The sequence below is a fragment of the Podarcis tiliguerta genome, assembly GCF_965153285.1.
Source record: "Podarcis tiliguerta genome assembly, chromosome: 2".
In the NCBI taxonomy this organism is placed as follows: domain Eukaryota; kingdom Metazoa; phylum Chordata; class Lepidosauria; order Squamata; family Lacertidae; genus Podarcis; species Podarcis tiliguerta.
This window is the reverse complement of record NC_139535.1, coordinates 57,980,511-58,007,225: the sequence shown is the minus strand read 5'-3', so window position 1 is coordinate 58,007,225 and position 26,715 is coordinate 57,980,511. Positions and strand designations below refer to the sequence as shown.

Below are 26,715 nucleotides of genomic sequence, written 5' to 3'. Positions count from 1 at the left end.
CTTAGTAACTCCAGTCAAGTTTCACCTTCAATTTTCACCTCCTCAAGATCCCCTCTTCGAGGGAGGCTGGTGTCAAGGGTGAGATCCTTTTCAATTGTTGCTTCCCATCTGTGGAATGCTCTCCCACCTAGCATTTTCTTTAGCATGTTCACACAAAAACCTGATTCTCCACTGCTCTCGCTGTCTTCATTTCAGCATCCAAAGCAAGATTGGGGTGTGTGTGTTGCTGCCGCTAAACAATTTGTTAAACCATTCTAAACATGAAAGCCCAGCCAATCTACTGCTAACCACCAGCAGATCCTAGGTTTATCTTTTGGCTAGCCCCCAATACATAGCACCACTTTTTGAAAACAGTAGCACAGTCTCCCCTAGCCTGGTGGCCTTCCAGATGTTTTTGGGACTACAACTCCCATACTTCCTGACTAGTGGTGATGCTGAATGGCTCTGATGGGAGCTATAGCCCAACAACATCTGCAGGGACACAGATGGAGAAAGTTGCAGTACTGGATAACAGGTTTCATCTGAAATCTTACTAGCTTGGAATCTGGAAAGAAAGCAGAAATATATGTATTGCATCCAGCACACTCTTATCATGGTAGATTAATATGCATTATGCTGGCTTCAGCAATCAAGACTTTGCTGTGTAGCTGTTGAATCGAATTGTTTTATACCACAATAGGAATTAAATGCATTTCTTTGCCCCTGTGAACATTTCCAGCAAGGGCTTTAAATGAGAAATCTGTTCTCTTTCACATCAGCATGTTTTATTGCAACCACTACCTGTCTACCAGTTTATTTATTTGTGTGGTGGAATACTAGGCTCTTTTTTTGCTAATTTGCATTGTTAAAATAAGCTGGTTTTGTAGAATGTAGAGAGCACTCTTTTAGTGGTGCAAAGGAACGGGGAGATGCCAACTTGAAAGGATACTGGCGCCCAGCATGCAGCTGGGCACCAGAAAACGAAAAGGGAACAAAACGAAACAAATACTCTTGCCAGCGCTGCCTATGCTTCACAATGGAAGGAAAATGGGAGTTCTGTTTGCAGAGACAAAGGCACGGGTACCAAACAGTTGACTGTTAACCTCACCAGCCCAATTCAATGTGACAGTGACACTTCACAGCACATTGCATCCAATCTCTTTTGAAGCTGACGAAGATTGTTTCTGTTTTATATCTATTGGTTTATTAATGGACCACAGCCTCTTAAACAGATGCATATTCATTAGGTAGCCAGCTGTTCGGAGGTTCCCAGATGTCGAATGTAGCTTTGTCTTAGAATGTGTGTGTGCTTTTCTTTCTTTTCTTTTTTTAAAAAAAGCCCCTTATCATGAAACAAAGTAATTCAGGCCTATTAAAAGAGCTAGTTAATTACTAAACTGGTACCTTATGGCACCCAGTCATTCTTTTGCCCCTTTTTATGATTTGAGTCATAAAAACCCTGGGGACTTATTTAAGAAAGCCATCCAATACTTTAAAATGAAACACTACAGAATTTTAGACTCCTTTGTGTAATTGTATCTACTAGAAGAACTCACCTAAATTGGCAGCTGAGTTGTACATTATGGGCCGAGGTCAGAGATAGCACAGATTCTCAAAACTATGGGGTGAAAGCCTTACCCGCAATAGCCTAGAGAAACAAAAGTAGGCAATTTACATTCAATCTCTGCTGTTGCCATTGAATATTGGACTTGAAGATTGGGGGGAAATGCAAAGAGAAATTCTAGCATGCCTATGGGAGGTTATGGTACATGCAGGAGCAATATACACGGTACAGGTCTGTGCTGTAACTGGGTGAGAGGTATTCATGGCTCCTTTGTAATTATTTGTTTCATACAGTGAATTTCCCACACATTTGAGCAGTGCTAAGTCCCTTTTCAACAACAACCAAACCTTCAACTTGAATGGGGAAGTAGAAATCCAAGAACTTTGCAGATATAATAGCTGCCATCAGAGGAATTGCTTCCTGCAGCTACAGCTTTGCCCTGCCCCATTCATGGTTTTTATTTCCCCCACCCAAGCAGGCAACAAATCACTGGTTTGGAGCCAAGATGGCTCAGTCGAAGTGAGGATGTAAGAGCTCTAAAGGATAGAAGGGCCCTAATACCTAGTGGCCAGAAAATCATGGGACTGCAATGCTTGAACATTGCTACATAGCTGGATTCTGTTGCATAAGTAAAACCTTATCACGCAGATATGCAACCAATCATGAGAGTCTCTTTTTAAGAATTACTTGTAATCACAATTTCTTACCTTACGTGGCTGTTTTGCTCCAGCTTTACACAAGCACTGGCTAAGGGCAGCTTTAATTGGGAATTTTCATTTTCCAGAGCCATTTTTCTACATTGGTGTTTCAAGACATAGCACTTCATTCCATGCATTCTTGTCACATAAAGCCTTGTCAGAACTTGTCATAAAGTGACACATAAAATGGCCATGTTTGATACAGACACCAGTGTTTGCCCAGCACAGGTCAGGCTGATCATCCCTTGTTGGTTTTCTTGTGGAATAGCAGTTCATGGCTCTTGTTCCTTTGGCCAATGGGTGGTGTCAGAAGGATTACAAAATTGTGGGAATGGGAATGAGGGAGGAGTTTCTTCCTGGCAGCTGCCCTCCTCTTCCGTGGAAGGTCCCTCCCACCCACTTGAGAAAAAAAGAATATTCCTGATGCTCATCAGAGTCTAGTTAGTGAAAAAGTAAACACATTTGAACAATTTTGCATTCCCCCTTCTTTTCCTAAGTGTCAAGAGTATCATATTCTTACCAATTTGACAGCTGAAAATTTATAGCCCAGTTGAATGCCAATTGAGCCCTAAGTCAGTCATCTAAGTGGGTTTAGTGGAACTTATTCCCAGGCAAACAGACACAAGATTGCAACCATAATAACTACTGGAGTACAAATTAAAATGAGAGAAGAAAAATTGCCTTCCAAAGTAATTTGTAACTAAAAAACGCCAGTTTGAGCACATTCCGAATCAAAGCTTTTATTACATTTCATATTATACCTACACACACACCTCAATCTGTGTTTCACTGCTTGAAGAATTTCAACTTGCTACTGTGGATAGAAAGCGGGTTTCACTTTTGGGAGAGTAAGATGCAGCTTTGGAGTGAGAACCCAAGAGCCTAGTACACAAGCTATTTCAGGGAAGTGTGACACAACTAGGTGGCTTCTATTGGAACATTGCAGAAAGCTGAAAGGACTATTGCTTTTCCAAATGTTGTTTGGGAGCAAATGCAAGTCAAACTTTCTTTAAAACCTCCTCAGACATTTTGTAAATTCCAGAAATGCTATAATATTAAACACAGCCAGAAGCAGCCTAGTATGGACTTGCAAGTGAACCTGCTACAAAGTAGTGCATTGTGGCAAGGTCCTTTGGACAGTTCTAGCCACCCAGCAACACTCTTTTCCAGGATACTTCATTCCATTGCACCTCCCTCTGGTCCCTATTCAAGCAGTCAGCATTTTGTGACCAATGAACAGGTTGAATCCTCAGTAAGCGATTTTTTTGTTCCCCAACCCCTCTTTTAAAGTTTTTTTTAACAAACAAAAACAATCTACTCCTGCAAACATTGAGACCCTTCCAAGCCTGCTAATATTTGGATGGTGCTGTTTGGGCTACATAAGGATCTAGACTCAGAGCATGAGTCCACTATAGCAGTGGTTTTCAACCATTGTGCCGTGGGCCCCTGGGATGCCTTGAATGATGGTCAGGGGTGCAGTGGGCAACACTGGCCTCTGTCCCTCTTTCCTTCCCTCCCTCCTCTGAGGCCCTCTTGTGTCTCTGCTTCCAAAAGGCTTGCACAGTTGTTTATTGCTGCAGCCTTGACTATAAGCTCTGCAAGCAAATGGTGCCTCTAGCTGGCACCTCTCTTTGGGGTGGGGGCAGCTCAGAAACCAGGGGCAGCAGCAGCTACCTGGAGGATTCCCAGGGAGAGAAGAGGCTGAGGGAACACTCCACAAGGGTGTTCAAAAAAGGGCGAGAGGTTGCGGGGCAACATATCTGGGCTCCTGAGCCCCTCAGCGTGATGCAGAAAGAAGGTAGTTGTTCAAAGGAGCAATGGACTCAAAAAGATTGAAAACCTCTGCACTATAGGATGACGGTTGCTGCACTGAATACCTAGGTAAGATAAAATGTCCTGGAATACACATCTCTGGAAACCCGAGACCTGGGAGAATATAAATGGTTTTAAGCGCTGGTTACATTTATTGTCGATATCACCTTGAGTGCAGGATGCCTGCTTACATTATGCAAAAACTTCATTGATAAATCCCTCCTGCCCTCCTCCTCTCCACCAGAAGTGTCAAGCTCCTCTTTGCTGATGGATCGAGATGAAACAGATGCTGCCATAAATACTCTTGTTTAGTGGTTTCAGATGCAGTTTCTGTTTTGTAGAACACACTGAGTGCTCAGGTTATCAGCAAGCGTGCACCTGTGCCGTTTATGCCTTTGCTAGGTCCTAGTGTTCTGTGATGGCATAGTAAATGCATTCCGAAGGACAGCCTTACAGAAAGACCCAAGCATAATGCTTAAGTTGCATACAACACGATCATCTATTTTGGGTGGAAACTTTAAATCTGAAACATACCAAGTACCTGATGAATGTGGGCCCTGTTGCCTTCTTCGTACAATCTTTTCTTATTTTTTACCTGCAAGTCCCATGACATCCCAATGTGAGCCTGTAAGCCTGCCAAGCCTCTGAAGGTTGCTTTGTGACTATCTGCCATTTCTTTTTCCTCTGAGCAAGTGTTTATTTTTGGGCAATTTGTGAGATCTGCACATCAAGGTGAATACTCTTGATACTACCATCCATGGTGGTTGACTGAACTTAACACGATTATAAGCAAGCTTCGGGAGTATCTACTTTTATGGCTGTGACCTTTTCTTGAAAGTTTGACAATACATTTTTCACAAGCAAACACAAGTTACGGTATGCCCTAGCACTTTGTGGCCAGGTTTAAGAGGCACAGGTTTTCAATGTTTTTTATGCCTGCTTTGAATGTGTCACTGTTTCTGCCTGGACCCCTTTGGAAAGCAATAGGATTCAATCCCAACGCAGAACTACTACCGAAATACTTGAAGAGGTTCACAACATTCCCTAAAGAAGTAAATCTAGTCCAGTTTCAACACTACTTTGTTCCAACTTGCTTTTTGAAGCATTCTTTTAAAGCCTGAAGAGGCACATCCCAGCCTTTCATTGCATTGTATTGAGAATACATTATTGGATTTTGGTGCCTTGACATCCTAACAGTAGAACAAGGTTTTTAAAAACAGGTTTGACAACTTCTCCGTTCCCCCCGAAAACCGCTTTGCTACCACCTCCTGCAGTTTTGTAGGTTCATTTCTATTTTATTTTTACTTTTCTTTTTTGCTTCTCAACATCTGTCACAAGACAAACTTATGAAGACAATTCCCACAAAAAGTTCAAGGGTTTCAAAACTGGAGCTGAAGAGAAGGCGATCTGTCCCGCACAGCCAGTAAAGCTTGTCTTGATTACTTTGATGTAACAACACTTGAAAGCTCTATTCTTTGAAACTAATTTAAACACATTGAATTGTTGAAAGATTAAAAACCGCAGTCAGCTAATTACACTCACTCTCATCTCTTATTCAGCAAATGAATCACTTTTCATTACCACTTAGTTGAAGTACATGAATTTCTGCCTAATTAGAAATGTTGTAGATGGAGCATTAGCAAGGCTGGAGTGGGTCAAGATATCTGCGCTGCTTCATTTTTAATTCCTAACAGTAGAGTCAGATAGGGAAGGCGGGAGATAAAAAGTCATTAAACAATTTTAAATTATTTATAAAAATTACTTTGCCCAAATTATAATTATTTCTCTCCCCCCTCCCAACTGCTCTCATGAAATGTCAAATGGAATGAAAGGAGAAGCAGCCCCAACATTGTTTTTAATGAACACTTTAATGTTATGTATAACAGAACATTATGAATACAATGGAAATAAAGTTTTATCAATTTAATAATAATAAAAAATATCCAACATAAGAAAGGGGAGCCAATAAAGTTTCATACCTAGAATATAGTACTCATTCTCAGTAGCAGCCCTGGCTCTGTGAATATAAACTGAACCTCTGCATCCCAGACTAAAAATCATGATCTGTGTTTAAACCTAAATGCAGAATCATAGCAGGAAAAGAAAAAGCCTTTAATTTATTCAGTCATTTCCTTTATTTTCATTAATTCATAAAATCTGACTGCTACAGGTTTCCTTTAATAATAATAATAATAATCTATATATTTATTCATTTATATATATTTATTTAATCCCTTTCTATTGGATTCCGCAATTCCTAAGGCCATATTTACATAAAACAAGTGAAGTCACCAAATGTATAAAATTTAGAATCCAATGGTGTTGGATTAACAAAAAGTTTCGAGGTGTTCTTTCTTAATTTAAAGATGCTGTTTCTCTTTTTTTGTGTTGCAAGAAAAAATATTCTTGCATTTTGACTGTCAGTGATGTAAACAGTGACCCCAGAGACCCCAAGGGGGGCTGCCACTTTTCACTGGAGTATGGCTGCAGAAAAACCACCCAAACCAAAACCCAACCATATATATATATTCTCTAGAGTTCTCTGAAAGGAAACCATACAGCAGTCTGAATGAAGTTTCTACCAGTTCTGCATTGCGTATTAAAGCAGAAAGAGGTAGGGAAACCCCACCCGTCCCACCCTATTCAACAGCAAATTGCTTAAAGAGGTCTATAATAAAAATTTGGATAGTATAGCAGTGTTGCTGGAAGAGTAGCAAAAGTATATATACATTCCAGGTCCCTTTGAATTAGCCATAATCACATATGTAAGCCATTTTTTTTTTTTTGGACAAAAATATATATATATTCTTATAAAAAATTGATCAGCATACTTTGACTTCAAATTTGACTCAGTGGTAGGAAAAGGAACGGATCCAATTATGATAAATAGATTCCAGGAGGGAAAAAAAGAAATCAAGTATAAAATTAGATTCACACAGATATACCCAGCCCCCAAATTCCAGAGTTTCCACAAGTTTCAAAGTTAAAACTGGTTCTGCCATCTAAGAAAGGCTTTTAATTCTCTTGTTAAAAAACAAGGCCTAGTGATTGCAATATCAACCATATCACTCGGTGGAGGACGTTTTCTTCACCAAAACTTGAACAAAAGTAGGTTGGGAGTTTACAAAATGACCTTTGGGTTCTTTAGATGGGCTCCTTTAAAGTAAGCAATAAAAGAAAAAGAGAAAGCATTTGATCAGCATTTTCAACCCTTATCCCAGCTTTATTTGTGCAGCTAAAATCCTTCATTCAATCTGATTGGTTTACAATCTTTATTTGCTAAAATTTGCAAAATTTGCAAAGGCATCTTGCTTAGGTTGCACAGTTCCGGGAGTCATGGAGGATGCCACAGCTATATTAGTAATGCCCATGCCCGACAAACCCATTCCAGAAGTTGGCATTGCCATGTTCACATTCATTCCCATCATGCCCTGGTTCATCATAGGTGTGCCTCCCATGGAAGCCATCCCGATCGTGCCAGTCATCACAGTGGGCATTCCCATTCCCACAGGCCCGCCCATCAATGGGTTTGCAGGAGGTCGAGCAGGCATCATGCTGGGTGGTGAGTTGAGGCTCATGGTTGCAAAATTCTGAGACATCACATTCATCGGTTGTTGCATATCTGCGGGGCAGAAATGAAGTTTTAAATGTTAAGGTGATTTTTTATGATATTTCTTTCATTCAAAGAAAATGCACGTATATTCCCACCCCACCCTTATTTAACGTGTTGGCTGTATATTAAAAACAAAGCTGATCCTTAAAGGCATCATCCAACATATTTCTAAATGCCTGACAACTGAAGTCCAGCACAAATCCTAGTTGTCATAGTTCCCCTTCCTCCAATTCTCTTCTTTCTCCATGGCCAAACCATGCTTTGTCTAGATACCCACTTATTTATTATGCTCAGGGATCCACAAATATAGTGTATTCCCTCTACATTGGATCTTTTCAAGCACAACTTTGCTGGTACCTGGTTCAGAAACTGGGAGAAAGGGAGAAGGAAATGAAAATTCTGTTGAACAAGAATCCCCTTTCACTGCTTGGGGGCTGACAGTTCAAGAGTTTGTGAGGAAACACCACAAAAAGCTTTTAAAGGCTGCACTATATCATTAGATCAGGGTGAGGAAAATTCAAAGCACAAGCAGGCCGTTATAGTCTGTGATCCATCAAGCTGAAAATGGTTGGCTCACCAGCCACATGCTCTCTGGGATCGCAAAAACAAAAGGCAGAACCCAATGAATGACTGTTGTGCATACTCAAGCAAGAGAGTTTTTAAATAGTAGAAGGCTACGAAGTTGCAGATAATATAGTCTGGTCACGAAAAAGAGAGAATTTATAGGTGCTGAGGAAGTCTAGTGTTCTGGGTTTTTTAACACCCACCCACCCACACTTTGATCAAGAATATATTGTGAAGAGTGACCTCATTGAAATACATGCACAGCAAGAATTGTATTACTTACTTTGTTGCTGAATCATTGTGTTGAGTGATGGTTGCTGGGGCTTGGAAGGCTGCATACCAGGAACTAAATTGTCCAAACTGATATTTACACTAGGGTCTGACCAAGTGGATGGCAGGGTTTTGCCTACATTTTTGGGGACCATCTCTGTGCCCATATTATAAAGTTGATTAGGCTTCTGTATCATTGGGTTAACACCGTGCAAAGGCTAGAAGCATTAAAGAAAGGAAAAAAAGAGATCTTCAGAGTTATGCTACGAATTTCCAACACAGTATTTTACAGCTATAATTTATCAGAGAGAGGAGTTCATCCAGTCTTCATAAAGAGAAACAGATGGACATTTATGTTCTCCTAAGAGAACTGAAGAAAGTTGAAGTTCATGCTCATAAAATTCTCAAGAGCATCTCTTTAAGTACTTTACCTATCATCTGGTAGTCTTCTGGAACTGTGCCAAGAGTGGTAATTCAGAAGTGCCTTGTTCCCCCCCTTACCTAAAAATACTTTCTCTGAACCATCCTTCTGTTTTAGATGCTTTGGAAAATTAGTTTTCTTCTTCTTACATTTACAGTATATTCCTCCTTTCTTCCACCATGGAACCCACACAAGTAATTTCCATGAGGTCTTGCACTGACCAGACCCTGACTTGCTTAATTTCAGTAGGTTAGTGGCCTCATGCGACTTCAGACCATACCTGATCAACTAGTTGCTAAGTTCTCCAAGTCCAAAGACTTGTTTTCAATAGTCAACTACTCTTAAACTGGGTAAAACTATATGTGAGCCAATTTGTCAGAAACAGGTGGCACTGCCCACCCTCACCCCCCTTGCTGCAATCAAAGTGCCACAAGTCTGAAGTCTTCCTTATGTTCTACAACTCCTAGATTGCTTTAGATGTTTCCTCTTTCAATTTACTTGAATCTTGAAGAAAAGAGGGGCCAGTGAAGCAAAAAGACAAGAAAACACTTTCAGAGCTATGGAAAAGATGCTTTAAGTTACGTGTGTGTCAAAACTATCCGTTGAGTAAACAGTAGTCAAGGGACTGCAGAACAGCACCATACCTGTGACCTTGACATAGGTAGATTGATGCTGACAGTGCTGGAACCCATCATAGATAAATTCATGCTTTGGGAAGAGGTCATGGTGGCTTGGGAGGTACCCATCAAATCAAAGAGGTCAGAAGGATTTGAAGCAGCTGGAGGCTGGCCAAGGCTCTGCTGAGCAGAGCCACCAAAGAGCTCAACAGCTGGCTGAGCAGAGCCACCAAAGAGCTCTCCAGCTGAAGCAGCAGGGCTTGGAGAGGTTTGGTTGAAGGCACTCCAGTCGCCAAACTCTCCATTCCCACTTGCAGTTGTACCTGGGGAGGGAAAAGAAAGGTAAGTGTCTTTATGAAAAGCACAGAGCAAATGCCACATTCCATGAAGTGAAACAAATGAGAGCCGATGTATGTCCATCCAGATTAACATCTGCAGGTAGGATCTCCATCTGGACATTACTCTCCCTCATGAATATTCCAACAATTTTAACAGGATAGCAAAAAGGAGGGGGGGGGGGACATAAGAATGAAACAGCCACACCGGTGCTAAAGTATGGCTGGTTATGTGCCACCTGTGGAGTCCACTTGAGTGGGACATAGATTTCCTAACAGGCAAATCTGCAGAATCCACTTTCAACACATAAGAATGTGGCAGGCATAAGAGACACCTGAAGCATAGCAGAACTTCAGTATCTAAATTGCCAGTAGCTCAAAATTGGGAGCCTTAAGCAAAGCTGCAAACATTAACTCATTGATGTTTTGAATCAATCACTGTGAACAAGGCTGGTCTCACAGTCGCAAGAAGTCATAAAAACAGCAATTTGTTCAAACTCATCTGATTACATATACATTACTTGCTGTATAGAGTTATTAAACGGGTACAGCTAAGTGGGATACCAATAAAATAATGGGCTTTCAAATTCAGTTGCCTCAGGGTGTTTATCTCACCTCTGTTGTGCTTGTTAACAGCATTGTGTAGTGTTTATTTAGCGCTCTATGGGAGCTTTGATAAATATGCATTCAAAGCTCTCATACGCTCTCAAATCTTTGTACACCATGTGAAAAGATAGAGAGCTGCAAGACATTTAGTTCTTTTAACGGCAGTCTGCCTGTCTTTACATATTTTAAAAATACACATTTTACTGGAATAAACTTGTGAGTGAAGCTCCAAGGTGTAAAGATCATGAGGAAATAGATGTTTGGTTTTTAAAGCGAACGAGCCTTTGGTATGATTATCAATTGCTAGCCACTGATGAGTATTTCAGTTCTGAAGTGCAACAGTTACGTAGATCTTACTATTGTAGCCTGATGCACAGACAAAGGCACACAGGGGCACACATGCCAGCACTGGTTTTCACACAGTTGAACAACTTGCAATTTACATTTAACTGTTAGGCCTCATCAGTGCAGACGGAAAAGAAAGCATTCAAAATTTTAAATCAATGTTCACCTGACAGGTCTGAGAGATGAGAGACCCTGCTGATTACAGAATAATCTGGTCTGTACAGCCAGCTAGGAATTAGTGATCTACAAACCTGCCTATTACTTAGAATCTAACTCACCTAATCTTAAAAAGGTTGCAATAATTTACATTTCATGTCAATAATTCGTAATAGTACCTGTTCGCCTGGGTATAAAACCCTTGTTTTAATTAATTTCTCCTCCACAGGTGGATTAAAATTTAAGTAAGGAAGGGCAGGGAGGGAAAAGTACATCCATCGCTTATCTGTGCACTACAATCCACTTTAACGCAAGTGCTGGGCTAGAATTCATTAGCTTGGGGCCACAATGAAACATTTTGCTTTGATCTCCCTTACAAAAGGGACTTTATTGGGAATATTTCAATTAGTACTGCCTATTAAAAATTTAAGCACACTTACAAGTATTCCTGATGGATAAGTAAATGCTGATTCTCCAGTTACGGGATGCTCATATCCAAACACAAATAAAGGAAAGGGGGAGAAGACAGAGGCATTTGATGCCACTCTTCGGGGAACTTTACCAAAGATGATTAATCAACAAAAGATTTCTGGGGGGGCTTTATCGCTCAAGAATGATTAATCATTGCTGGCTGCTTGCATAAAGGTGATTGGTGGAGATTAATCATATTAACACTGATAAAGGAGTATTATCAAGCTTAGACTGCATTATTAGCATAATAGGATTTGAGCACCACAAACCTAAATTTTCAATAACCTGTAAAATCAAGGCAGAACATTATTAAAGCTTGAAGTATTTAAGGGGACAGTTCTCAAGTCAAATCCCATCCCTCAATACAATGTATTTTATTACTGATGGCTGCAAGAAACACCACACCTTCTTCTATGCAATATGCTTTGTTGTAGAACAATTGTTTCAGCTACTGCTTGGTTCAAAACTCTTTGAACAATCCCAGCTCTGTTGACCAGCTATCGTAATTATATTAATTCATTGGGTCTTTTAAAAAGTAATTTGGGTAACAGCAATTATTATAGCAGTGTGGCAAGAATACAACAAAAGGCAGTAATTTAGGGCCAATCATAACATTTGTATAAGCTTCCTCACCCCTACAAGGAGCTCTTACTGTGAAGTTTTTTTGTTTTTTCTCCCCAGTGGACAATTTTTAGTTTGTGTAGAACTTAAATAAATCAGTACACACAAATTAACAGTCCCCTCCCTGGACATGTAGCAATCCTGCCTTATGCACAGCATCTATTGTCGAATTCTAAATGTTTCTTGGACAATTCTAGCCATCTTCCAAGAGAGTACTTTAATATAAAATGTGGACTTGCAGAATACAATTCTGAAGAGGCTTATTGCAGATTACATAAAAGGTTACCATTACAGGCGAAAGGGGATGGAGTACACAACATACGATACTATAGCAATAGCTTCTACTCAGTATGAATTAATTGGAATTCATTGTTGGTACCTGTGAAAATCATTCCAGCCCAGTATTTCAGTTCACTTCAATTAATGTTAAAGGTGTTTGTGAGGGGAGACAAAGTAATGATCATTACTGCTGTATTAATTCATTTTGGTGCTTGTAAAAATCATTCCAGAGCAATTATTTCATTTGTGTGTGTGCGCATCCTCTCTACTGTGGGTGTGCATACGTATGCTGTTCATCCCCCTCCTTCACCTGGGTGGATTTTGCAAGTGTGTGTGTCCAGGTGCACAGGACCTATGCAATCCTCAAAGGTGTAGCAAACCCTTGCTGTGGCCCTTGAGCTGGAAAAGGTAAGACCCCCCTGGGCGAAGGATCAAAGGAAAAGCTGATTCCCCAAATAATTAATCCCTCTGCCCCGAATAGAGAATAAGTCATAATAAAATGAGGCTGCATCACAATACAAAGCGGCAGAATCTAGCACCTTTAAAATGACAACTCGACATAGAATTTAATCTATTCTGGAAGACAAGACACTTTCAAGTAGCAAGAGACCAAAAATTTAGAGGTCAGCTTTCTGTTCCACTCCCTTGGCACTGTACCTTGTGATGGGGGGCAGCCTGCTGAGGCAGAGGCGGCAGCAGCAGAGCTAAAGTCCGCAAACCCTCCGAAGGGGTCAGTGGCTCCACCTACAACCAATCAAAGGATTTGTTGTACATTAGTAAACACAGCCCCACTCCAGTAGAAGTTCACATCAAATATTAAATTTTATATGTAAATATATTGTACGTGGAGTCAAGATATACAGTTCCGGGAAACGGTTCAATCCATCAAGCATATTGAAGCTCAAAGTACTTAAGGGCACAGTTCTCAAGTCAAATTTTATCCCTCAATACAATATATTTTACCACTGATGGCTGTTATATAAGGATGGTTGTCATGGTACAAAAACTGAAATATGTGGCAATCCTGCAAACCGGGCTGCAGGAACAAAACCTGGGTGTGTATGCAATCATACTCTTGTGCTTTACTTTGACTAGTTTGTGGGGCGTTTCCACCCTCAACTTTTTCACTATTCTGGCATGCACAAGCATGGAAGAGAGCACCACGAACGATCATGCGTTAAATGAAGATTGATTCAGAAGGGTGATATTCCAATCAAAACAAAATGTCACAAGGCATATACATGGCTGAAGTCTTTCTTTCCTCCTTTTTTGTACACAAACAAACCTGTCAAATGGAATTATGCCTGCTTTTATGGTTCAGTTATATCCCACCACTTGTACATCAATGCAAGTGGTCTATATTCTACATCGTAATTTCAGTAATAATTTACCAAGGTTGCATGGAACGCAAAACTGGTGAAGAACCAGTGTAGGCTTGGAAGAAATATCACACAGTAAAGATTAATGCAATTCTAACTCAGGTACTAGATATAAGAAACAGAACAAGTCTTTTATTGGAGAAATGCCTTTGTTTGCTTATTATGCTGCATAGAATGAAAAATTTAAAAAGGCCTCCTTACATGTTAAATCTTGTGAGACTGAAAGCAGGAATGACTTGCACAGGATTTCAGATTCAAGGTTTTAATGCATAAAACCTGCACTGGTATTCATTTTTTAATAAGTTTGCTTTCTTTTCAGAATAAGAACATTGAAAGTCCCAGTTGTAGATACTAATGATTTATTTACTACAAAATATAGTACCTTTACTATTCTTTCCTACACATTTTTTTATCAAAATAGTAAAGATTCACAGCCTCTGCACTGGTCATTGTTCTGTACATCTCCTTATGTCAAGTTTGAGGGCCAAACTAAATAGGATGATTGCCGCAGGTGGGGATGTCTGAGCAGGAATGGGAATGCTGTACACAAGGATGCTACAGTTCCTCCCAAGCTATTAGCCCTAAAAGGAAAGCCCTCATTCAAATTATTAAAATTGTGGACATTAATTGGCCCTCTGAGAGAAATACATACAAAAAAATAGGCACTTTCTGCAGATATATATATTTTCTGTGAAGGAAAATGTTTGGGTGAAGCAACTCTCCGCCACCATGTCTTTAATAAAGGGCTTTAGGCTTCTAGTTGGCAGTTTCCTCCTCTGAAAGTACCGAAAAAGTGATGGCCTTAGCTGCTGCCGTTTGTCCTTAAAAGATTTCACCTCTGAGCAGTCACACCCTTCCAAGGAGTACCAGCAGCTCAATTATTCTGCTTTTAGTGTTTGCGTACATTATATGGGTTACATCACAGCTGCTTAGCCTGCAGTGCTTAGAAACTAGCCAGGTGGGACTGTAACATCTGTGTTGCACTCAAACACCACCAGGGACAGCTTCCAACATCTGGTGCCATTTCTGAATTGTCTTATCGCTGCAAGACATTCTGCTCCATCTGCTGCTCTCAACTCGGTTAATTAAACTAGAACCATCGCCTTTTTAATAAATGGCTGGCAGTAATAAAAGGAACAATTCCCTTTCTAATACATGTGTACTTGTATTTCTTTCTAATGCTATTTTATTTTAGTCAATTATTAGGAAGTCATACTTCATTTTCAGATAGGAGCATCTCCCTCCAGAATGTACACGGATATGTTATCCAACAGGAGATATTAACAACTGCAGTAACAAGACCCTCCTAAAGTCTTATAATAGGTGAATTATGTTGTAGAGCATATCCAAAAGACAGACAGATTGGGCATTTACCAGTATAGATCTTAAATCATTTTGGGAAACTGTGATGGAGTTTTATGCAAATATAAGCATCACTTTTATCTAAGCAGCTTGAGGATGTACAATACATTTGTGCTATCCAGAAGATGGAAACAAACAGTATTTACGTAGCACTGCATGGCATATGCAACCACGTGCACATGTCTTGTCCGTAAACACTAGCATACTTAAACGATTACAAATTTCAAGACCATGGTTATTTGAACGAGCAGTGCTAATTTAGACAATACAGGTAAATGATACCAAATAGTCAATTTAAAAGTAACAAATGCTTAAGCCAGTTAAAAATCAGGTGAAATCATTTGGGATTAATCTGCTTCTGCACATATTTTGGTGGTCCCATGCTCTATCTAGTTGCTTCCTCAGAAAACACAGAACGTTTATTCAAAGCTAACAGCAAGTCTATGAAGATGGTTACTTGGGATGCAGCGCCAGCACAGCCACCTGGTGTTGCTAGTCGTGCAACAGGGTGAGCTAACAGCTACCATTTCCATATGAAGCACTCCACAAAGCTGTTTCATTTTCTTTTTCTATCCTTATTAAATGATAGAGATTTGTATTAGGCATTGCTCAAAGTATTTAGCCCCCTTCTTGGGGAAAAAATGCTTCCCACTGTCTTGGTCTGGACTAGTTGCTTGGCAAGCACCTCCACAAAAACATGAGATTTCCATGCCCCTATCTTTACAGAAGAGATCGATGCATATTGCGGCCCCTTTGCTATTTTGTGTGTGGCACAAGCTAATGGAGCCATGCTCTTTACAGCAAGTAGCACATGGGTTAGGGAAAGTGACCTCCTTAGGAAGGACAGTGCTAATCTTCACAACATCATTAGCTAGCCTCAAAGACTCCCAAGTGAGAGCTGTCATTGTAAATTAACTCCTTCCATCTGTCTCCTTAGGGCAGCAGAAGATGCTATTTGTGGTGGCCAGCTGGTAATGTGTCTCATCTCTAGGACATCTTCTAAATGCTGATGTGGAAAGAGCGGGTAAGCTTAACTTCCACTAAAGGAGTGAAAGCAGAATAACTGGCAGTCAAATGGCAAATCCAGAAAAGATTTCTCAAAAGAAAGATGAGCATGTTCTGTTCTCACAGCAACAGTCTATAGGATCAGGGTTTCTCCAGATAGAGATTTAAATTAATAGTTGAGCACTCCTTCAAATTATGGGATACCGGCTGCGGCTGAGATCCAAAGAGCTCCATACACAACTGGAAAACTGCTTGAGGGTGGGGGCATATTCAAGTCACACTGAATCCTACCCCATAAATTTGACTTTCAAGAGATACTTTTTAGGAAGTTGTAAGGGAGTGCAATAAAAACAGGAGCTTGAAAACCCCAACCTATGTGCCTCTTGGGATTCTCAATCTGTTTAAGTTGTTGCATCAACTTTAGATTTGTGGAGAACAAGGGGAATATCAACATTATTTATAATAGATGATCTACCTGTAGATAACTGGAATGAGAGTAGAACATTTTATTATATCCAGACACGTTTCAAGAGTTGTAAGAAATGCTCCTCTCTCTGTATTTATTTGTAAGACCAAATATATGGGTACACCTGCTGTTGTCAATATTATGAGGACAGAACAATCTGCCCATTAACACTCCATTTGCGTATGAGGTGGTGGGAAAGGCAGGTAATACAGCATCAATGCAAGCAAGATCAAATACAATGCTGAGCTGCATAGGAGCCACTCAGATTAAAGTGTTTCCCACACAGCTGCAGATGTGTCTAGAACCCTAACCCTAACCCATTGTGTGTGGTCTAGAACCCTAACCCTAACCCATGCTTTCCTTTAGCCACAGGGATGGCTCTGTGCCTATAAGATTAGCAGGACTTCAGTGAGTGCTTCAAATCAGTGGGAGCCCATGGTAGTAGAGAGGTATGGGTCATGTATGCAATGGCTCTTGCTACAAAGCTTAACAGAAACACACAGTTTCAGTGAACCATAAAGGAAAAATGTTGTATTCCAAATATTCTATCACTGTAGAATACTCCACATGCCAAAAAAGAAGCAATGTCTGTCTACATTGTGTTATGATTAGGTTTTAAAGGGAACTATGAAACCAGATGGTAGAGAAAAACACAATTAAAGCTAAAAGTAGAATGTTTCTAAGAAGATTGAGGTCAAGAACTTCAAAATGTTGACACCATTCCTGCATGAAAACACAACTTTAGGAAAGTGGAAGGATTGAGCACTGTTCATGTGTGTTAAAAACCCAGTAAAAAAATAACAGTTGACAAAATGAAGAGATATTTGCTGGGGAAGGAATCTCAATGCCTAGTATCAAAGACTCCTTAAATTTCTATACAATCACCAGAAACTTTTATTGCCCTAGCCCAAGGCCATGGCCTCATCCAAAAAACAGTCTAGATATATGTATTTCTTAATATGGGCAGCTTCCAGTCACATTTGCTGCCATTTAAAATACACCTACTCACAAGAGTTCAGAATCCAAAATCATACTAAGTATGTACAAGGATAGAATGCAGACTCTCATTCTCCAGTATACTGACAGGAGAAGAATTCCTGTGCCTCTGCAAAGTTTTCAAGCTGCTGCTTGCATTTTCTAAGGAACCCTTTAAAAGCAGGGACTGGCAGGGGGCAAAGGGATAAAGCTTAACAGCTGTGGCCTAAAGTCCTGCTTATGAGGAGATAATTTCATGTTATTATCACTATGTAATTAATATACACAGGACAAAATAATAATAAAATAATAGTAATCCTGGGGGCAAAAAAATGATTGCAACTGTTTGAAATGTTGCTTGGGTTTAATACATAGTAGAAGTTCCAGATTTAGCCAATCATTAGCCAATCATGTATATACTTGCTGCACCCAGAGAAGCATTCACACTATGATGTTTATGCAAGGCTCACCAAAGTCCCCTAAAACGCCAGCTGTTTGTGGGTCATGGGACCTGTTTGCACAACGTGTTTCAATTTCATTTAATCCCTCCACCCTTATTATCCCACACTGTTCCAGAGCACCCCCTGTCCCACCTTTTTAATGGATGCAGGGGGCTGGTGTTGGAAGAAGATGGCAGGAAAGTCTCCTTGCGGGAGCACTTCTATGGAACCAGCCCCATGTTGAAAATTTGTATAGGAGTAACAAATTCTGGCAGAATCATGACAGTTCACAAAGCCCAAAAGTACAGCCACACCTTTTCAGAAGCTCATGGTATTGTAAATGGGAGATAAAAAGGGGTGGAAAATAATCTTTCCACTAACAACGTTAATGCTGAATCTGTTGAGAAATTCTTCCTTCAAGAGAAAGCATTGTTTCAGTTACACAGCTCTTAATCCTCTTCTTAATTTGCTCACAGGTAATGTGGATTATAAAACTGCAGCTATCAACACCCAGCCACCTAATATAAGATTGATGATTCTACAATCATGCCAGCAGAGCAGTGAAGATATGTAAATAGAACCATCTTAATATTTCATGCCAGCCAGAGACAATCTTCCTTACTTTGTCCTGATATGGCTGTTCGTTGTTTTTTTAAAATATACTAAACATGCACTCCATTATAGAAAGTAACATTTACTTTACCGAAGCCTCAGTTTCACTAGTTACCTACAATGGAGTGAATGAATTGAACAGTTTTGAAGTGACCAAGACACATAGTTATTTCTGAGGTCACCCAGGAGTCAATGGACAGGAAACAAAAATAAGAAGTAATAAGGTCACTTTTGCTGTACACATTAGATGTGACTTGTAAGTCAGCTACTCTCACCATTGCCTCTCTCTCCATGTGTAACACGAGAAGTGTTGAAATCTGACTGGATTACATGCTTTTAAAATTAATTATGAATAACACTGCATCTCAGCCACCAGAGTTCCTGACAAACTGACTTAGCTATGAATCTTTCTAAGGTGCTATGGTTATTATTAATCTATACAATATGGTAATTTGCATGTGGTTTTATGAATAAATACACAGCTCTACATTTAACTGACTGATACAGTTTCCCTTAGCTTCCTATGCATACCTTTGATTTCAGCAGAATTAAAATGTACTAGACTCACAAGCTACAGCTACTGCTCAAACAGAACACAGAAATACATTTTACCTGTTGGGACTGATTGATCAGCACCATCGAACAAAAGATCGACCAGGTCACCAGATGACTTGCTGCCAGGAACCTAAGGACAAGCACAATTGAACTGTTTTAAGAAATATGGTTAGGAATATGCAAAGGGGTGTGTGTGTGTGTGTGTGTGTGTGTGTGTGTGTGTAACTTATATTAAGAGAATTACAAAACTGAAGAATATAAAGGAAGTTATTATTGTGCAACTTGTTAACAAGGATTAAGCTGTTACCTCCCATCAGACAATGTGAGGAGAGGTGCAAAAATATTTTTAGAAAACACACCCATTCCATATAACTATTAAACATAGCAAAGGCTGAACCATTTCTTAAAATATTTCCTACCTTTATAGTTTTGCTAACATGCATTAAAATTTCATTTTGAGACATTCAAAATACTAGAAACATCATTTGGTCAATTGTAAGCTGCCTAGAGTTTTAAAGCTTGATATCTTTCTGCTTATAACTACATTTGTATAGCCTTCTTTGTGCTTTACAATAGTTTTTAATCCTCTGGTTATTACTGCCTTACCTCTGGGATTATTCCAATTAAAATGAAAGGCTGATATTAGGAGTGTGATGTCTAAAGGCACCAAAGAAATTCAGAGTTGACTTTGAGATTTGAACTCAGCATCCCAAATATGAATATATTTAATTGGAAGTAACTTCTTCATTTCCTGAAGTAATTACTTCCAAGCATCTATGGTTAAAACAGCATCCCACCCCAAGTAGGTCCATCTTCTTTTTTGGGGAAATTGGAATAAAATGACTGTTATACCAAAGGTGGAAGGTATATTTTAGGTTCTGCTTCTTTGATAAAAATAGCAAAATGCTAGATACCAGAATACTAAAAGCATAATTTAAGAAATTTCTGCCACAAAGTAGAGGTAGTGTGATTTCTTCTTCTGCTACAAGGAAGGAAATGTATTTACCAATACAATCCATGCATTAAAAATCACAATATTATCTTGTTGCATGGGTGCACTTTATCATTTATGACTAAATCCTAGATTTTTGTACACATTCACAAAGGACAGCAATGGATGAAAAGTTGCTTTTCCTGGAGCACCATGTAATTTTAATAGACTATAAACTTTGGCACAAAGACAAGTACATCTATGGTAAACTCTATGCACCTGGGGGTTTCTAGAAAACTTGCTCATTGCAACATTAGCGATTACGTGGACACAGGGCTCACTTTAATTTGCTTTTAAGAAGTTCCCTCCAGTACACTTATTGAAGACTCTCACTCTTGGGCGGATGGGGAAAATAATTGGAAGCAAAAAAAAAAAGTCCAGGATAACAAGAGGGGAAGGATGCAATATCAAACTTAAGGTTGCAATCCAATACACACCTGCCTAGGAGATAGCAACCATTGAAAATAGCCAGACTTCCTTCTCAGCCAACATGTATAGGACTGCACTGTAAATGCACCTGTGGATTTAATGAAGTCTAGGAGCGCTAGAGAACAAGATTTGTCCCATCTAAGCAGCAAGCATGTGCAGCGGATTGTGAACTTGGGGTGCAACTGAAACATGACATTTGGAGAAGGCGAACTTACCTATGCAGCAGTGCACCAACATCTCTTTGATCCTGGGCCCCCAGCCACTACACATGCAATAACTAGCACACAGGCACAATGTCTGCCTAGGCTAAAGACATGAGGCATACAAACAGTGCACAAACAGGCAAACAGATCCAGTTTAAAGCACAACCTCTAGACATGTGCAACCCTAGATGGTTAAGTTCTTCTTCCTTGCCCTATGCCAAATATAAATTGGTAGCAAAGTACATGTCTGGGTATGGCCTTAAAGGACAGGGCAGACCCAGAATTAAACATTTCAGCATATAGTAATACAGTGGGCTGGCCACGTATGCAAGGGTTCAGTTCTGGAGGTCCTCCCACAAAGGCAAAATTGCATAAAGTCAGGAACCCCCAGGGCCCCAACCCCTGCAATCACTCCTACTTCTCCAAAACAGACCTTGCTTACTGGGCTCTGAGAAGGTCATTAAAGGGCCCCGACATGCCTCCAGAGCCCTCATGCCTCCTTTCCAAAGCCCGATAAGCAAGGCAGAGGGCTTAAAAAACTTTGTTTATTTAAAACATTTGTACCCACACAGTTGCTTCCAACAGAAGCAAATACAAATAAAAAAAAATCAACTACACAAATTAAATAGAACTTGCATTTCTAGATCACATATTTTTCATGCCTTTTTGTTCAAATGTTTAAGCTTTTCCTCTTTTTAAAGTGAAATTCTTATACAAAGATCCTTGCCTTTTCTGAGGGCATCTTCAAAATAAGTTATTGAACAGAGATACTTTGGGCACACTAGATGCATACATTAACTGCACAATTTAGATGTAAAGGATCTGCTTGCTGGTGGATCAGTGCACTACCATATGGTCTTTAATTTAGGGAATACTTAAAATTTGTACCATCTGATTATAGCTTCACTAAGTTTAACCATCAGAGCTGTCAAACTGCTGTTTTTACAAGTGGGCTAATTCAATAGTGGAAAGGGAACACTATAGCTTTTCTTCATTGTTTCCTGACTTCCTTCCTAAGTAGCAACACTTTAAGCACAGACTCAGCAGTGCCAGAAAAGTAATATGCACCCTCTTTCCCTCCATCTATGTGGGCAAGAAAAAACCCCCACTGCATTACGGCAGAAGTAAAACATGCTTTCACATTATGGTCTTAGTGTACTTACCTATGTAATATAGATACAATCTCTAGTATTCTAGCTTCCCTGAGGCTGACATGGGAGTTTTTAAAACTGCCCATCTGTTCACTTCATGTCTTCAATCTCCCTGCAATTTTGAGCTTGACAGATTCCATCAAACAATGACTTCTGATTCCCCTGGTCTTCAGACATTAAGTGATCCTTCCACTTCCTGAGAATGCTTGCAAAGGTGTGGCAACAGATTTTATCTCATTTCTCTACTTTATAACAAATAAAAACTTCCAACTGAACTGAAGAGGTGGAATGCTCAACCTGGATTACATTCAGTGTACATTAGACTTCTATTATATACAGAGTTGTGTTTGATTACAACCTGGATTACAATACAAAATGGAAGTAACCCTAACACAGGCATCCACAATTTGAGCCTGGCTAGGATCCAGCCCCAGGCAAGCTTGGTGATACATGGTGGAGGTTTTGAGAGTGCCTTTGTCCAACAGAAGCCAAGGAAGCCTGCACTTCTCTTTCCTGCTATGGAGGAGGAAAGGATGAGAGTAGGAAAGGATGAGGAGAGGCTAAGCTACTCTTCCGCAAAGTTGGGAAGAAGGATGCTCAGAGTACACAAAGCAAGCGAAAAATGCCAAATCCTGGACTGGTAGGTAATCACAGTGCTCCATAGTAGGTGGGTCCTTCCTGTGACAGATGATAGAGTAGTTTCCCTGTCTGCTGAAGTTAGAAACCTAATGGAATGCCTAGGTCCCTCCGCCTTTACTCTTGGATAAATAGGTGCCAGAAGCAAGGTGATTCTTCTGCTTCTGGAGAGGGGACATCTAGTCATACTGATCATGCTTTTGCAACTTCCAGGATCACCTACAGGCTGCAACTATTTTAGGCACATCTGATATGTGTGCGCGACCACACGCACATTGCACTGAACCCGGAAGTGAACAAAAAAGTCCCAAAAGGGGGCAGGGCAGATGGGGCATCTGCAGGCCTTTTCAATGGCATTTCAAATATATGCAATTTCAGTTAAACGTGTGGTGCCTTGGAATGTAACCCCCACATAAATTGGGAGTCGCCTATACAGGTAAACAAGTTCTACATGGAGCTTCTCTTGAGACTGACTAAGAAGTTCCAGCTAGTGCTGAATGCTTATGTCTGCGTGTTGATAGCTACTGGAAGGCCAAACATACAGTGGTGCCCCGCAAGACGAATGCCTCGCAAGACGGAAAACCCGCTAGACGAAAGGGTTTTCCGTTTTGGAGGTGCTTCGCAAAACGAATTTCCTATGGGCTTGCTTCGAAAGACGAAAATGTCTTGCGAGTTCCTGCGATTTTTTTTCGCTCCCCACCCCCTTTTTCTAAGGCACTAAGCTGCTAATAGCCTTTTAGCAGCTAATCAGCTAATCCCTTAAGCCTTTAATAGCCGCTAAACCGCTAATAGCGCTAATGGGGTTGCTTCGCAAGACAAAAAAACCGCTAGACGAAGAGACTTGCGGAACGGATTCTTTTCGTCTTGCGAGGCACCACTGTACTTAAACCTATTCTACAGCAACCTGTCCTAGTTACCAGATAGTTTCTTACCTTTGAAGCCCTTCACAGCTTAGGATTCAAACACCCTGGAGACTGTCAAACCCCCTATCAACCTAGGTGCTGCGTCATTCTTTGGTCTGAGCTTGTTCTATATGCCTAAATCACATGAGATGAGGAGCAACTGCTTAACCCAAATGCAGTTCCAGTGCTTTCAGTGAATTACTCCCTATGGCACACTTGAAGACTCCAGATTTATTACCTTTAATGAAAACAGTACTTGATTAGGAAAAATGCAAATTCAAAGGTACAGTTGTGCCTTCTTTCCCCTCCTACCTTTGCTGTAGATTGCTGAGTGTAAGCATTCTGGTCTGGACTTCCTTTGTCCCCTGTGTAATGTGCAGCTGCTCCCAGGTCAATGGTTTTGGAAGGGTTTGCTGTGCGCTTGTGTCTGGTGGTGGTGGTCTCTGTGGCTTGTGTAATATGGATGTGTTTTGTGGTCACTGTCTCCTCCTCATCTTTGAATTCTCCTTTAGGCGATTTAGCTTTTCTAGATCTCTTTTCCTCATCGCTATCACTGTGAAGGGAGGAAACAACAAAAACCACATTATAGACCAAAAGGGGGGGTAAAAGAACTTGAAAAGGTAGCTAGCAAAGGTATCTTGTCATCAACATCTTTTAGAGGGGATTTCAGTCAAGAAAATATTTAAGCAGAGATTTTCCAAACAAGCAAGTCTGTGGTAGGCAAAAGTGGGTGGAGCAATGGTGGTGATCCTTATCTTTATACAGAAGACTAGAATCCAGCCTGGCTCAAATAAGAGATTTCTACTCATAGCCCATGTATAGGATTCATCCCAATTTCTCCAACCACTATCTAGGAAAGCAAAAGGCATTATTGCTGTTCAATGATACATTCCAGTCAGGCAACAGCATTTCAGGAGTATATGGGGCAGGGATGGTGAGGGGGGATAACTCAGAGAGGGAGTATGGGCTGGGGAGAAGGTATGGCTGGGGAGAAACAGGGGTGGTGGTGAAGACTGTATTCAGTCCCTGAGCCACAAGTTCCCCATTCCAGTTATAAAAGATGTTGTTTCAAGGTTTCCCAAGCCTACCACCCATTTTGTGACTGCTTTGGACTTTGCACCATTACTAGCCAAGCTTGCTTTCTCAATTAGAGAATTATGAAAAAAAGGGCTCATTAAGCTTCACTACACAATATTATACTATAAATGCTACTTCTTCACTGAGATGAAGAATTACTTCTTTGGATCATTGGGCCACAATTCCCCACACTCCAACTGGAAGGCTGATCAACCGAGATCAGCTGAAGCATTGCGCAAAAACAGTCTCTACCAATTGTATCTGGTGAGAAGCCTCATTCTCTTTTGGACAATGACACGGTAAATATGTGTGTCCTCATAATCATGGGTCTCTACAATTACATATCCCTTGTGCAGCTATCCTATACCTGCTGTGTACACTGCACAAAATGTGCTTGGAAGTCATACCCTGCTTTAGAATTTCCTTTCCGCAAAATTTTAAAGCCCAACCTTTTCTTTGGAAGCAGCATAAGATCCTAGTATACTGGGGATCAGGAAGGGGCAATTTCTAAAGGCTGTATTCTATTAATATAGACTAAATCTTGCCCTGAATAGGGTGAACAATAAAGAAACTTGAGGGACTGTCTTCATCCAGCTCCCACAGTGGCATCTCCCTGCCCACCTCCCAAATCTGTCACCAACAGAACCAGCTTACCCCATGAGAGTGCCCCCCCCCGCACAAACACACAAGTTATCTTATCCATTCTGTCGTTACTTTTTTTTAAAAAAGCAATGCTTTTTGGGGTAACATTCTTATGTTTGTGAGGTCTGCACAGAATTTATAAATATTGCAAATAAATAAATAAATAAATAAATGTGTACATTTATTTACAATATTCAAAGTTTGTGCAGACCTCACAAAGTCAGCCTCCATACAGCTGATGCAGATAGCAGCTTCTTGCAAAACCATGGCCTGCAAGCTGAAGAACAGGCTTTAACTTCCACCTTCCAGTGCAATTCCTTTTCCTTTCTGTCATCAGCCTTCATGATATAGCAATACATTTACACCAACAGCAACTAATTTTAAGGCTAATGCCAGCTTAAGCAGGGTTTGCAAATGCACTTGAAACCATGATTAGGATAGGAAGGAACCCAGGCTAGTATTGGCAGAGATACTATGGTTGAAGCCAACAAAGAAATGGAATTTGGAAATTCATACCGGAGGCAGATTTCTGATTTGGATATCATAGTCTGCAAGGAACCAGCCTTAAAACTGCATTCGGCCTATGTATATGCAACTTTATAAATTGTTTTGAAAAGTCATTACTTGACCAGTGTTTTTGGCAAGGGGCAGGTTAAGTCTCCAGCAAAATTATGTTACCCACAGATGTACTTTTATTTGGAAGGTAAACAGTTTTTACATTGTATGATGTTTTTCATTATTAAGGTATGCAATTGGTACAGGGCAAGATGCACTGTTGAATAACACATGCAAATGTAACTTGAAATATAACTGTGAAAGGTTTCTCTGTTTCAATAAGCAATAGAGCACTGAGTCACCTAATTTCAGAAAGGCTGTCTTGTTGTCAGCATGGAGGTAACACAAACTGCAGTATGCTCTGTGGGGTAGCCTTTGTTCTCCACTAACAATGGCTCAGGCTTTGCCCATTATTATTATTACTTAGTTATGCCTCCCACTGCATCTCAGCATATTATCTGCTTGCCAGCAAAGGTCATTTAATTCATTAAGATCAGTGAACATAAATACCCAGCATTTCATTTTCTATTCCAACAGAGATTACAGATGCAAAGTAATAAGGGGGCCTAACAGCCCCAACCAAGTGTAGAGGGAATAAATTCGCCAAGCACTGCTGCAGAGCACACACTCTTCCTTTCAAGAGGGTTTGCGCAGAAACGCAAGCCCCAATGAGGTGAAGAAATAACGGAGCAAGTGTTTCTGGGTTTGCTGCCCCCACACAAAGTAAGACACTGCCAGATTCCATGTAATGGTTTTACTTATTCATTCCTGTCCCATCTGTAAATTCAGAAATCTTTCCCAAGGCAGAGTGTGAAGTCATATGAAAGCAAATTAATGACATAATCAAATCATTACCAAATATAACCAATACAATACTGATACGAAAAGAGAAGAAAATTAAAAGCCAATAGCCCCCAAACCCCTAAAATTGGCATTCATTAAAATATCATGCTAATAAAACAGACTTGACCTGCACCTAGATCA

The 26,715-nt window shown here is 40.3% G+C and overlaps 1 protein-coding gene across 1 annotated transcript in view; it reads right to left on the bottom strand.

Moving 5' to 3' along the window:
- Positions 1 to 5,902: 5,902 nt before the first annotated feature.
- CLINT1 (clathrin interactor 1) overlaps positions 5,903 to 26,715 on the bottom strand; it is a 66,169-nt gene continuing 45,356 nt past the window's right edge. Inside the window, exons 7-12 of the mRNA XM_083423045.1 lie at positions 23,770 to 24,010; positions 19,203 to 19,275; positions 13,009 to 13,095; positions 9,566 to 9,861; positions 8,514 to 8,718; positions 5,903 to 7,675 (exon numbers count right to left, since the gene is read on the bottom strand). Of these exons, the coding sequence (XP_083279171.1) occupies positions 7,326 to 7,675; positions 8,514 to 8,718; positions 9,566 to 9,861; positions 13,009 to 13,095; positions 19,203 to 19,275; positions 23,770 to 24,010 (1,252 nt within the window). The 3' untranslated portion in view covers positions 5,903 to 7,325. The remainder of the gene's footprint in view (positions 7,676 to 8,513; positions 8,719 to 9,565; positions 9,862 to 13,008; positions 13,096 to 19,202; positions 19,276 to 23,769; positions 24,011 to 26,715) is intronic.